Raw genomic sequence first — 13,854 nt, forward strand, 5'->3', positions numbered from 1 at the left:
TACGCGATAAAAAGGGAATGGAGAATGTAGCGGCCGACCACTTATCAAGGCTAGAAAACCCGCAATTGCAAGAAGATAAAGTTGGAGATGATTTTCTGGACGAGTACATTATGGTGACCACGGGAGAAGAGCCATGGTCCGCGGACATAGATAATTACTTAGCTAGCAAGTACATCCCAAAAGATCTTACCCACCAACAAAAGAAGAAATTCTTTTCAGAAATAAAATATTATTTTTGGGATGAGCCTTATCTTTTCCAAAGTTGCACGGATGGAATCATACGAAGATGTGTGTTCGGGAATGAAAGCCGAGAAATCTTGGAGCATTGTCATAGCGGGCCCACTGGTGAACATCATGGAGCACACTACACTGCTAAGAAGATCTTTTACATTGGGTTTTATTGGCCCACAATTTTGAAAGATACAGCCCAATATGTCAAAGAATATGATGCATGCCAAATAGCGGGAAACATTTCATCCCGAAATGAAATGCCACAACAAAGTATTCAAGTGTGCGAAGTATTTGATATATGGGGGATCGATTTCATGGGACCATTTCCCATGTCAAAAGGAAAAAAAATATATATTGGTGGCGGTGGATTATGTATCCAAATGGGCGGAGGCACAAGCTTTACCAACTAATGATGCTCGGGTGGTGGTGCGATTTTTGAAGAAGTTATTTTCAAGATTTGGAGTTCCAAAAGCTCTTATAAGTGACCGCTACACTCATTTTGCCAATGATCAACTAGAAAAGGTGTTAAGGAAATATGGGGTAACTCATAAATTCTCTACATCTTACCATCCACAAACTAGTGGGCAAACCGAAGTGACAAATAGAGCCTTGAAGAGAATCTTGGAGAGATCGGTGGGGAGCAATCGAAAAGAGTGGTCGGACAAGCTAGATAATGCACTTTGGGCCTTCCGAACATCTTTCAAAACACCTATTGGTACTACACCGTATAGGCTAGTTTATGGAAAGCAATGTCATTTACCGGTGGAAATCGAGCATAAAGCTTTTTGGGCTTAAAAAATGTGCAACTTCAACATAGCGGAGCTCAAGAACAACCGGTTGATGCAAATGAATGCTCTTGAGGAACTTAGAAATGAGGCTTATACTAGCTCTTTAATTTATAAAGAGAAAACCAAAAGTTGGCATGACAAGAGGATCAAGGGTAATAAAGAGTTTCATGAAGGGCAAAAGGTGTTGCTTTTTAATTCAAGACTCAAACTTTTTCCTGGCAAACTCAATTCAAGATGGGATGGTCCTTTTCTAGTGAAGAAGGTGTTTCCTCATGGAGAAATAGAGTTACTATCAAAAGATGGTACCCCTTTTAAGGTTAATGGACATAGAGTGAAAAGATACGAAGAAGGGATCCCAAGGAATGAAGACATAGAAGAAGGGCTGCTGCTGGAGGGAATGGTAGAAACGTAGAACGGAAGGAGTCCAGCTAATGACTCCTTAAAAAGAAGCGCTTCTGGGAGGCAACCCGAGTTTAGAGTTTGCATTTCTTTTCCCTTTTTTTCTTTTTAATTTCTTACGATCTGTTTTATTTTCATTCTTCTTCTGAAATTATGTTTAAAATGATTGCTTGAGGGCAAGCAAGGCTCAAAGTGTGGGGAGGTGGTTTAAAAACTAAGAAAATTAAGTTTTTTTTCAAACTGCAAGCTTTACTCGCCGAGTATATACGTACTACTCGGCGAGTACTTATTCGAATTCCTTGATAATCGCGGATACGCGTTTCTACTCGGCGAGTAGATGTTTATACTCGGCAAGTAGAACATCTACATGGGTTTTTTACAATCTATAAATTAGGGTTTCTTTTTCATTTATTCACTTTCATCAAACCACTCATACTCGTCGTGCACTTCTACTCTCAAGCCATTTCTCCAGTTTTCTTTCTTTCTTCGTTGAATCTCCATCTATCAAGTGAAAAGGTATGATTTTTACTCTCAATACTTGTTAAAGATTGAAGCTTTATCGATTCTTAGTCCTTATTTTGCCCAAAACTCGGATTTGGGGGTTTTCTCCAATTCTAGGGTTTTGATTTTACTATGAATTAGGAGGCTTTAGTCAAAATTTCTTATCGATTAGTGTTTAATGGACTTAGTACAGCAAACCCCTCTGCAAGATTAGATGTTTCAAGTGACCTAATATGGTCCGATTGGAATCTGGTCCCGATGTTCTTCCTACTCGCCGAGTAGTTCATGAACTCGGCGAGTAGGAGCCTTGACAGATCTATTTTGTTTAATTTTAATTGTTGGGTGTTGTTTGTTTGTGCTTTCTTAATGTTATTTTCCAGGAACCATGTCCAGAAGAGGGCAAACTTTTCGGGGGGTAAGCCAAGGAGACATTCCATGGCTTTCTTTTCGACAAATAACTTATAAATCCTCACAGGCCCGTGCTAAGAACAGAGTGGAAGCTCTAAAGTAGAAGGAGATCCACCTCCCTAATGCAATAAATTGGGATTGGTTGGGAAAGATTGGGTTGGAGGAAGAATTGACGCCTTATTTGGTAAAAGCTTGCAATGTGGGGGATTCTACCATCATTTGTGATGGATGGTTACAATTATTCAAGATCCAAGAGTCGGTCTTCGCAGAGTTATGTTGGGAATTTTTCACTACCATCTCATTCCCGGGTGGTAGTGAATATTATAATTCCAATGCTATTTCCTTTTCACTTGGTGGGGAGCTGCGACAATGCAGCATGGCGGAGCTTGCATGGAGGATTGGCATTTACGATCAAAGTGCCATGTTGAATGAAGATTTTGAAACCTTCTTGGAGCAGTGCCATAAAGACCTCCCTGAAGAAGTTGTTGCTTCCACCTGGTGGAATACCATTGTCAACCGGGTATACATTCCATCTTCCGTGCAGGAAGGCCACATCCTCTCACCAATTCATTGTCTCATTCACCGCCTCACTGCTAGCACAATCAATATGAGGAAGGACGATGACAAGGTCCCGACCCTTGATATTTTCTACCTATGGAGCATCATTACTACCGATTTCTTTTGTAACCTTCCCTAATGCTTAGCCAAATATCTCGTGGATGGGGCTATCAAAGAAAAGGTGACCTCCAAAATTAATGGAGGAATGTTCGTAACGAGGCTTGCGAGATCATATGGGATCTTGGATTTGCAAGAGGCGAGGGCACTAACCGTGATTTCTCCTCCTCCTTTTAACACTACATTATATCGGAGGGCAAGATTTGTAGAAAAATTTAGAGATTCTTATGCTATTCCGCATGAAGACGAGGCGGTTATCCCCGAGGATCCGGGACGACGGGTGAGGCAAAGGAGTGAGCGTGTCGCACCCCCAAACCGGAACGGCGGAAACGCTCGAGGGCGGATGACTTCATGTGGTAGCGTAACAAATGAATACATACTAAAGAAAGCAATACAACCATCATATATATATATATATATATATATATATATATATATATATATATATATATATATATATATAAATTGAAAGTTTACATTGTTCAAAGGTACATGTTCAAAACCAATTACAATATGATGCAAAAAATATGAATTTAAACTGGCGCCGCAGCGTCCCTTCTTCAAAAGTTGTTTGTTACCTGTAATTACTGAGTCCCTGGGACATACAAGTAGTTTTGAAAGAGTAGATCAGCATTTAAGCTGGTGAGTTTCATAAGTATTAAATGACAACGTTTGTATGAAATGAAATCTTTTGTATTTGCTTGTTTGTTCCTAGAAAATCCCATATTTTCTACTATCATAAATGTAGCCTTCTATCAAGACCAATGTTTGTTTCTAAAAAATGTATGTACGTATAAAATTTCCAATACGTCTGAAAAACCCCGTAAATCAATGTATTTTTAATACCCCATGTGAGTTTTTATAACCATGCAATTGACTAGGAATGCCTATACGCAACGTTCTTCAGGCGTTGGAATGTTCGGACGTTTGTCACCCCAAATGGTGTACTGTAGCTAACAGTCAGGGTGCGGGGTTGTCAAGCCCGTATAGATATATACACAAATACCATGCTCCCCCTCCAAGGGATTCTGGTATATAATACAGGACTTGAAATGTGTACTCGAACGTACATGAAGTTAATGTCTCACAAAACTTAGTATAAAAACAAATTTACGTGTAAAAATGTTCGTTTGTTCTTGTATGTGAAAGTGACTTCTTGAAAATAGTGTTTCTAGTATGTAAAAGTTAGTAATGTTCTTGTAAAACTATACCTATTATAGTTTTCTTTAAGTGTGTCTCGTTTGTATAGTTATCCTTAGTAAAATGCTCACTTGTTATGAAAAGTATAATTTTTATAGTATCTAAGATGGACACATATACATACAGTATAAGCAGAGTGTTTGATTTATACATATATAACAACATTTTTCATTTCAAAAGATATGATGTTATCGTGATATATTTTGCATATGAAAGTTTCCCTATAATAGTTATAAATCACATATGATTCCGTTGATAATAAGTGTATAATGAAACTTTATATAACACACGATAATAATCGTGTGTTTTACTTGTATTTCCCCACTTAAAAGCATATAAAAGAATTTATAAAACATTTAAAAGTGTGGATTATAAGGGTATGAACTCACTTGGAAGATCGAAGAAGACGAGATGGAAACCGAGCAGAACTTCGACTCGAGAAAGCGGATTTTCTCGGGATTCTCGAAAATCTCGGGAGCACAAACGACCTTCGGGACTTGAGCAAGGTAACCGGGACTTCGGGATATCACTTGCACGGAAAACGAGGCAAAACGCATGAAAGTTGAGAGAAAAATGAGCCATTTCTTCGGAACCCTCGCATCCCTTTTATAGGGAGTGGGAACCGCCTCGGTACGCTGGGCGTACGCGTGCGTCATGCGTGACCGGATCCTCGACTGCCTTGGAGCTTCGGATGGGACGGGTATATGTAACACTCGTTTTTCTAGCCTAGGCATTTATATTAAGTTGATAGTCTAGGTTAACCTTTGTAACTCATTTTGAAGAAATGAAAAGGAATTATGTGAATATTATGTGAATTATGTGTTTTACGCTTAATTATTAGCATTTAATTAATTAAGAATAAAAATATGCGTCAAAATTAAAGTGTGAGATAAGCCCGGAAAATTTATCTTTTCGGTTTCGAAGCCCGACTTTTACAAAGCCCGGTTTCTCAATAAAACTCCCGGTTTTATTAGAAACGATCGTTTTAGGAAACGAATTGCTGCCCGAGTATCATCAAATCATGTGAGTGTATAGTCACTTTCATTTTACACATAGATATGAAGTATTTACCTTATAATACGTGCTATGTGTAAATATATTAATTGTTTATTTGAGGTGATTGTTGTGTTGATGTTTTATACAAGTTTTAAACTGTATAAGTATTTTTATCTACAAATATGTTGGGTAGAACATGGGTAGATTGTGATGTGTGATAAAATAAAATTGATGAGAGGACTCGATGTGTTTTGAGATCCAGTCTTCTAGCAGAGTTTGGATGACGACGACGGACTTTCTAGACAGTCCAGTGGGAAACATTAGCAGGTCTGCAACCTGTAGGTGTTAATGAACTGAGAGTGTTCATTCGCTGTACTCCATCCCCCTCATGGTTGCCTTTAGGACATGTATGGCTAAGGAAACCCCTTAGCAGTAGTGTCCATCCCGATGATATTCTTTAAGCTAGGTCCCTTGTGACAAGTGTTTAAGGACATAAAGTGAGGATAACGGGAACGGGTAATCAGGGTTATTGTTGATTGATGAACTTAGTAAGTTTATTATTATTGTGGGTTGAAAACACTATATGCTCACCAGGCTCCCAAACCTAACCCACTCAACTTTTTATGTTACAAGTAGTGGACCCCAAGCATAGTCGGAGGACGACGAGAGATTTTTGGATTATAGGCCAGTATTTGTAAATAATTGTTGAAAGGCTTATAATGTCTTGTTTATGCTTTTGATCTGTATCGGAACATGACATCTTGAGGTTTTGATATATATATATGGAAAACATATACCTTCTTAATGAAGGGTTTTGATAAACTTTTATCATATGTTGTTTGGGGACCAATTCCGCAACATCTTTTAAAAAGATTTCTCTGATTTTATTTTAAAAAGCATAAATTAAATCGGCTGTTTCTGGCCGAGAAATTAGGGGATGTCACAGTTGGTATCAGAGCATTAGTTTAAGCGAACTAAGAAATTGTAGAATTTCTAGAATTGAACTTAGAATGCTAAGTGATGATTGTGAGATGAGTGTCTACCATATTTTAGACACGAGCACTAGTTTATTTTAGGGAAGATGCCTAAAATGCCCTTATGTGCTAAATGTTATGTGTTTGCCATGTGTGCTATTATTTGTTCGGATCTATGGTCTGTTGTCGACCGGATCTGAAAACCTTATGTGATTAGGATTCTAAGCGTATGATTACGAGATTAGAACTAACATGTAAACGTTTCGGAGTGATAAGGGAATTGACATGTCTAACAAGGATAAAGACCTAAATTCTCCTTATTCGTTATATAGATTGTAATGGCCAGAACTCGTAGTGGAGCTGCAAATGCAAACGAAAACAGGGATCAACAGCCTCAACCTCAAGTAGTTGAGCAAGTACCTATTGTAGGAGCTGCACCTGAGCCAATGACGATGGATGGGGTACAAGCAATGATGCAGATGATGTTAGATCGCCAAATGGAGGAGACAAGGCGATTACTACAACAACATAGGGAAGAGACTACCATGCCTGTTGAACATCCCGTATTGAATGAAGGGCAATCAGTAGGAGGAAACTACAGTGGGACTCTTGGTTAAGCCAACCCACCGATAGTTAGACAAAACAACCAGGATGGAGGAGTAGATGGATGCGGATGCAAATACAAAGATTTCATGGCATCTAAACCGCCGTGTCTATCTGGAAGTCCGACACCGGTGGAAGTCATGAATTGGATCTCCGAAATGGAGACGATATTTGAAAGTTGCGAGTGCAGCAACAAACAAAAGACCGCACTTGCAATCCCTCTGTTAAAGTCTGGTGTGTTGTGCTGGTGGAAGTTACTAGTTGATTCGATGCCCAAGAGTGAAGCTAGTAAGATTTCTTGGGAAGATTTTGTGGTACAACTGAAAATGCAGTACTGATCTGAGCAGGATCTTCTGGAAATCAACAATGAGTTCCAGAATTTAAAGAAAGGAAAGATGAGCATTACTGAATACGCTGCTAGTTTTATGGAAAAGATGAAGCTAGTTCCTCATCTAGTTCCAACTGAACTCTCTAAGGTCAACAAGTTTGCCCTCGGATTACTAGCAGACTTTGGTCCGATGGTTAAGCAAGCAACCACTTTGAAAGCCGCCATCTGGGCTGCTAAGAATGTTGAGGTTCAGATCAAAGAGAAGGGTCTAGAAAGGGCAGAAGTTGGTGAAAAGAGAAAATTTGAAGGAACTTCAGGTTCCAACAAGAAAAGAAAATTTTCTAAGCCCAAGAAGTTTGGAGGAGGAGGAGGTGAAGTGAAACGGAGTGAGAAGTGCAAGAAAAAGCACTCTGGGAGATGTAGTGATGAGGTGACTTGCTTCAAATGTGGAAAGACTGGGCATTATGCCAACGTGTGTCCGTTCGACAAGAGGATATGTTTTGAGTGCCATGAAGTAGGGCATGTTCTTAAGGACTGACCAAAGAGGAAGGATGCCGTAAAGCCCAATCTACCACCAAAGCCGAAGGTGAGAGCCTTTCAGATGACACTTGAAGCTACAAAAGAAGAAGTCGATGTCGCTTCAGGTACCTTTCTCGTAAACGAATTGCCTGCCCAAATTTTGTTTGATTCTGGAGCCAATTACTCCTTTATATCGCATGAATTTGGTAGAAAGCTATCTTTTCCTTTAGATAGGCTAGTTAATGCCTTATTAGTCGAGATTGCTAGTGGTAAGTTTGTACCTGTTAGCCATCGTATGAAAAACATCCTCATTGACTTGGATGGGAATAATTTCCACGAGGAATTATTGCCTATCGAGTTAAATGGATTCGACATAGTTTTAGGAATGGATTGGCTTAGCACCAACGATGCAGAAATATTATGTAGAAAGAAGATAGTAAAAGTAAACCCACCAGGGAAAGAGTCGTTTATGGTGTATGGAGACAAACACAGAGTAAATTCTGGAATCATTTCCCTAATGAAAGCCAGAAAGTGTTTGGCCAAGGGATGTACATCATATCTAGCATTCGTGATCGATGCTAAGATGGAAAAGAAGGAAGTGCAGAATATTCCACTGGTGTGTGATTATCTGGAAGTCTTTCCCGAAGATCTTCCCGGATTGCCCCCTGATCGAAAAGTAGAATTTTGTATCGACTTGTTACCAGGAACGACGCCGATAGCAAAAGTACCATATCGATTAGCACCAACAGAGATGAAAGAACTTATGACACAACTTCAGGAGTTATTGGACAAAGGTTTCATTCGACCTAGTTCATCGCCCTGGGGAGCCCCTGTGTTATTTGTAAAGAAGAAAGACGGACGCATGAGAATGTGCATCGATTACAGAGAACTGAACAAAGTGACGATAAAGAACAAGTACCCGTTGCTAAGGATCGATGACTTGTTCGACTAATTGCAGGGTTCGAGCTATTTCTCGAAGATCGATCTTAGGTCGGGATACCATCAACTAAAGGTGAGAGAGCAGGATATCGAAAAGACTGTGTTTAGAACAAGATATGGACACTATGAATTTTTGGTTTTGTCGTTCGGACTAACCAATGCCCCAACAGCTTTCATGGATTTGATGAATAGGGTTTGTAAACCATTCCTAGATAAATCCGTGATAGTATTCATAGACGACATCTTGATTTATTCGAAGAGCAAGCAGGAGCATGAAAAGCATTTGCGTGAAGTGCTAGAAGTCCTGAAAAAGGAGAAGTTGTATGCAAAGTTCTCCAAATGTGAATTTTGGATTCAAGAAGTCCAATTTCTAGGTCATATGGTTAACCAAGAAGGAATAATGGTTGACCCAGCAAAGATTGAAGTTGTGATGAAGTGGGAACAACCAAAAAGTCCTACGGAGATTCGAAGCTTTTTAGGATTAGATGGATATTACCGAAGGTTTATCCAAGGCTTTTCTTCGATTGCTACTCCATTAACAGCTTTGACCCACAAAGGAGCTACTTATGCTTGGAATGAGAAGCATAAGGAAGCCTTTGAGAAGTTGAAGAAGTGATTGTGTGAAGCGCCGATTCTTTCATTGCCTGAAGGAGTTGATGACTTCGCAGTTTATAGCGATGTGTCTGGGGTTGGGTTAGGTTGTGTTCTGACCCAAAGGGATAAAGTGATAGCATATGCATCGAGGCAATTGAAGGAACATGAAAAGAACTACCCCACTCATGATCTAGAATTGGCAGCGGTAGTATTTGCCTTAAAGATATGGAGGCATTATCCTTATGGCACAAAGTGTAAACTTTTCACTAATCATAAGAGTCTCCAATATCTCTTTAATCAAAAGGAATTGAACATGAGGCAACGACGCTGGCTAGAGTTACTCAAGGACTACGACTGTGAGATACTTTACCACCCTGGTAAGGCAAATGTTGTTGTTGATGCTCTCGGTCGGAAGGTAAACCTTGAAAAGAAAAAAGAAAAGGCCAAGAGCGTTGAGAATTGAAGTTGTCTCGACAATTGTGGAAAGTATAAAGAAAGCTCAAGAGGAAGGTTTGGAGAAAAATGACCGAAAGGAAGAACGTTTGGGCAAAACGTTAGTGTTCGGTACAAACAACCAAGGGTTGAAGGTATTCCAAGATAGGATTTGGGTACCTAAGACGGGCGGAGTAAGAGATCTTCTGATGGAAGAAGCTCAGAAGACCATGTACTCGATTCATCCCGGCAGTACAAAAATGTATAGGGATTTAAAGCCCTATTATTGGTGTCCGACGATGAAGCTCGATGTTGCTAAATATGTGGCCGAGTGTGTAACTTGTGCTAGGGTTAAGGCACAACATCAGAAACCGTATGGGAGTTTAGAGCCTTTACCCGTACCCATGGGTAAATGGGAAGACATCACCATGGATTTTGTGACTAAACTGCCCAGAACAAGGAATGGTCACGACATGATTTGGGTGGTCGTTGATCACTTCACTAAGAGTGCGCATTTCATAGCAGCCAAAGAGAAGTGGTCTATGCATAAACTTGCGAATTCTTACGTGAAGGAAATTATGAGGCTTCACGGTGTTCCGTTAACGATTGTGTCCGATCGTGATAGCCGTTTTGCCTCGAGATTTTGGAGGAGTCTTCAAGAGGAATTGGGTACCAAGTTGTGTTTGAGTACAGCTTACCATCCGCAAACCGATGGTCAGAGTGAACGAACGATTCAAACATTGGAGGATATGCTAAGAGCATGTACCCTAGAATTCCAAGGTAACTGGGATGAACACTTACCTTTAGTAGAATTCTCCTATAATAATAGTTTCCACTCAACCATTAGGATGTCACCTTATCACGCCTTGTATGGGGAAAAGTGTCGAACGCCATCATGTTGGCTAGAAGCTAGGGAAAAGCAGTTTATGGGACCTGAAATAGTCCATGAGACTGCTGAAAAGTTGAAAGTGATAAGGGAAAGGATGTTAGCTACTCAAGATCGACAAAAGAGTTATGCTAACAAGAAAAGACAACTGATAACCATTGAAGTTGGATATTCGGTTTTACTTAAAGTCTTGCCGTGGAAAGGACTTATAAGGTTTGGTAAAAGAGGGAAGTTGAGTCCAAGGTTTATTGGACCATTTAAAGTTCTTCAGAGGATCAGGAATCAAGCTTACAAGCTAGAGTTACCGGAAGAACTGGAGGGTATTCATAACACCTTTCATGTGTGTTACTTGAGAAAGTTCACGGGAGATGTACTCGACATAATTCCGATTTCTGAGTTAAGGTTGGACGAAAACAAGAGGTTGATCGAAGAACCTGAGGCAATCATTGACCGTAAGACTATGAAGTTACAACGCAAGATGGTCAATTTAGTGCTTGTGCGCTGGAAACATACGAATGGACCAAATCTCACTTGGGAAACGGAGAGTGACATGATGAGTCGCTACCCGCATTTGTTTGGTGATATGTGATTCCGGGGACGGAATCATCCTAAGAGGGAGAGAATTGTAACACTCGTGTTTCTAGACTAGGCATTTATATTAAGTTGATAGTCTAGGTTAACCTTTGTAACTCATTTTGAAGAAATGAAAAGGAATTATGTGAATATTATGTGAATTATGTGTTTTATGCTTAATTATTAGCGTTTAATTAATTAAGAATAAAAATAAGCGTCAAAATTAAAGTGTGAGATAAGCCCGGAAAATTTATCTTTTCGGTTTCGAAGCCCGACTTTTACAAAGCCCGGTTTCTCAATAAAACTCCCGGTTTTATTAGAAACGATCGTTTTAGGAAACGAATTGCTGCCCGATTATCATCAAATCATGTAAGTGTATAGTCACTTTCATTTTACACATATATATGAAGTATTTACCTTATAATATGTGCTATGTGTAAATATATTAATTGTTTATTTGAGGTGATTGTTGTGTTGATGTTTTATACAAGTTTTAAACTGTATAAGTATTTTTATCTACAAATATGTTGGGTAGAACATGGGTAGATTGTGATGTGTGATAAAATAAAATCGATGAGAGGCCTCGATGTGTTTTGAGATCGAGTCATCTAGCGGAGTTTGGATGACGACCACGGACTTTCTAGACAGTCCAGTGGGAAACATTAGCAGGTCCGCAACCTGTAGGTGTTAATGAACTGAGAGTGTTCATTCGTTGTACTCCATCCCCCTCATGGTTGCCTTTAGGACATGTATGGCTAAGGAAACCCCTTAGCAGTAGTGTCCATCCCGATGATATTCTTTAAGCTAGGTCCCTTGTGACAAATGTTTAGGGACATAAAGTGAGGATAACGGGAACGGGTAATCAAGGTTATTGTTGATTGATGAACTTAGTAAGTTTATTATTATTGTGGGTTGAAAACCCTATATGCTCACCAGGCTCCCAAGCCCGACCCACTCATATTTTTATGTTACAGGTAGTGGACCCCGAGCATAAATGGAGGACGACGAGATATTTTTGGATTATAGGCCAGTATTTGTAAATAACTGTTGAAAGGCTTATAATGTCTTGTTTATGCTTTTGATCTGTATCGGAACATGACATCCCGAGGTTTTGATATATATATATATATATATATATATATATATATATATATATATATATGTGGAAAACATATACCTTCTTAATGAAGGGTTTTGATAAACTTTTATCATATGTTGTTTGGGGACCAATTCCGCAACATCTTTTAAAAAGATTTCTCTGATTTTATTTTAAAAAGCATAAATTAAATCGGTCTTTTCTGGCCGAGAAATTAGGGAATATCACAGTATAGCCTCGCATAGGGGCGACGTGGACGATCCGAGGCCTAGTCCTCGAGTACGTTGGGCGTACGAGCGTACGCTGGGCGTAACTCGGCCCGACCTGGTGACTCCTCCTTCGGATAATACCAAGGTTAAATAATAAAATTTATATTTTAATTATTTAATTAACTTCAAAAATTCATATCTTCTTCATACAAACTCCGTTTTCGACGTTCTTTATATCCACACGTAGGTGAGACTACGCTCTACAACTTTCGTTTAGATTTCGTCGGCAATTTTTGAAATTATTTTTATTATTTAATTTTAAAAGGTCGCGGTAATAAAATTTCGTTAGAAATTCATAACTTCATTATCTGACGTCTGTTTTTGCCAGACTTTTTACCGTTGCAAAACCATTGTCGATACCTTCAATTCTCATTTGGGTCATCCTGACCAAAAGTCGCTCGATCTCCGTTGCGAGTTTTTAGCTGTCTGTCGCTAAGCCGAACTTGGAAAAATCATAACTTCTTTATACGAAGTCAGATTTGGGCGTTCTTTTTACGTAGGATCACGGTTTAATGTCATCTAACATAGTAGGTATTTAATTTGAGATTTTTGGACATTTTATTTTCGAAGTTTATTTCCTTATATCAAAAGTGGTTACAATACTTGACTTTTTAGGTCATTACATAGAGTTGAAATACCGGGTTGTCACATCATCCCCCCGTTAGAGGTAATTTCGTCCCGAAATTTAAAGTAAGAAAGATACTTGTGAATCAGAGAAAAAGATGAGGGTACTTTTGTTTCATCTGATCTTCGCGTTCCCTTGTAAATTCAGGTCCTCGCTTGGCGTTCCAGCGAACCTTCACGATGGGTATGCGACTTTGTTTCGTTTGTTTGACCTCTCGGCCCATGATTTCTACCGGTTCTTCCACAAAGTTGAGGCTCTCGTTGATCTCGATCTCGTCGAGTGGAATAACAAGAGTCTCATCGGACAGACACTTTTTCAAGTTCGAGACGTGGAAGGTTGGTTGTATGTTACTAAGTTCACGTGGTAGATTAAGCTTGTAAGCTACTGGGCCGATTCTGGCAAGAATCTCGAAAGGCCCTACGTATCTTGGATTTAGCTTTCCACGCTTTCCAAAGCGTATTAAGCCTTTCCACGGTGAGAACTTCAATAGAACACGGTCTCCTACCTGGAATTCCAAAGGTTTCCTCCTTTGGTCAGCGTAGCTTTTCTGTCGGTCTCTAGAGGCTTTCAATCATTCACAAATCTGAACGATCTTCTCAGTCGTTTCTCGTATTATTTCTGGACCGGTGAGAATGCTTTCAGGAACTCGTCCTTTAGCTAAATGTGTGTCGCCAACTTCAGCCCAGCACAGACGGGACCTGCACTTACGGCCATAGAGGGCTTCAAATGGAGCAGCCTTTATGCTCGTATGATAACTATTGTTGTATGAAAATTCGACAAGGGGTAAATGGATGTCCCATGCCTTTCCAAAGTCAATC

General features: G+C 39.5%; 1 protein-coding gene across 1 annotated transcript; it reads left to right on the plus strand.

Moving 5' to 3' along the window:
- Positions 1-1,029: 1,029 nt before the first annotated feature.
- On the plus strand, positions 1,030-1,431 carry LOC111915953 (uncharacterized). Its single transcript, XM_023911582.1, has one exon. The coding sequence runs from the start codon at positions 1,030-1,032 to the stop codon at positions 1,429-1,431; it is 402 nt and encodes a 133-aa protein (XP_023767350.1).
- The last annotated feature ends 12,423 nt before the right edge of the window (positions 1,432-13,854 follow it).

This window comes from Lactuca sativa, chromosome 2 (genome assembly GCF_002870075.4).
Source record: "Lactuca sativa cultivar Salinas chromosome 2, Lsat_Salinas_v11, whole genome shotgun sequence".
Classification (NCBI taxonomy): domain Eukaryota; kingdom Viridiplantae; phylum Streptophyta; class Magnoliopsida; order Asterales; family Asteraceae; genus Lactuca; species Lactuca sativa.

What these genes read in the sequence shown, in the direction of transcription:
- LOC111915953 (XM_023911582.1), top strand. Translation starts at nt 1,030, where the DNA reads ATGTGCAACTTCAACATAGCGGAGCTCAAGAACAACCGGTTGATGCAA.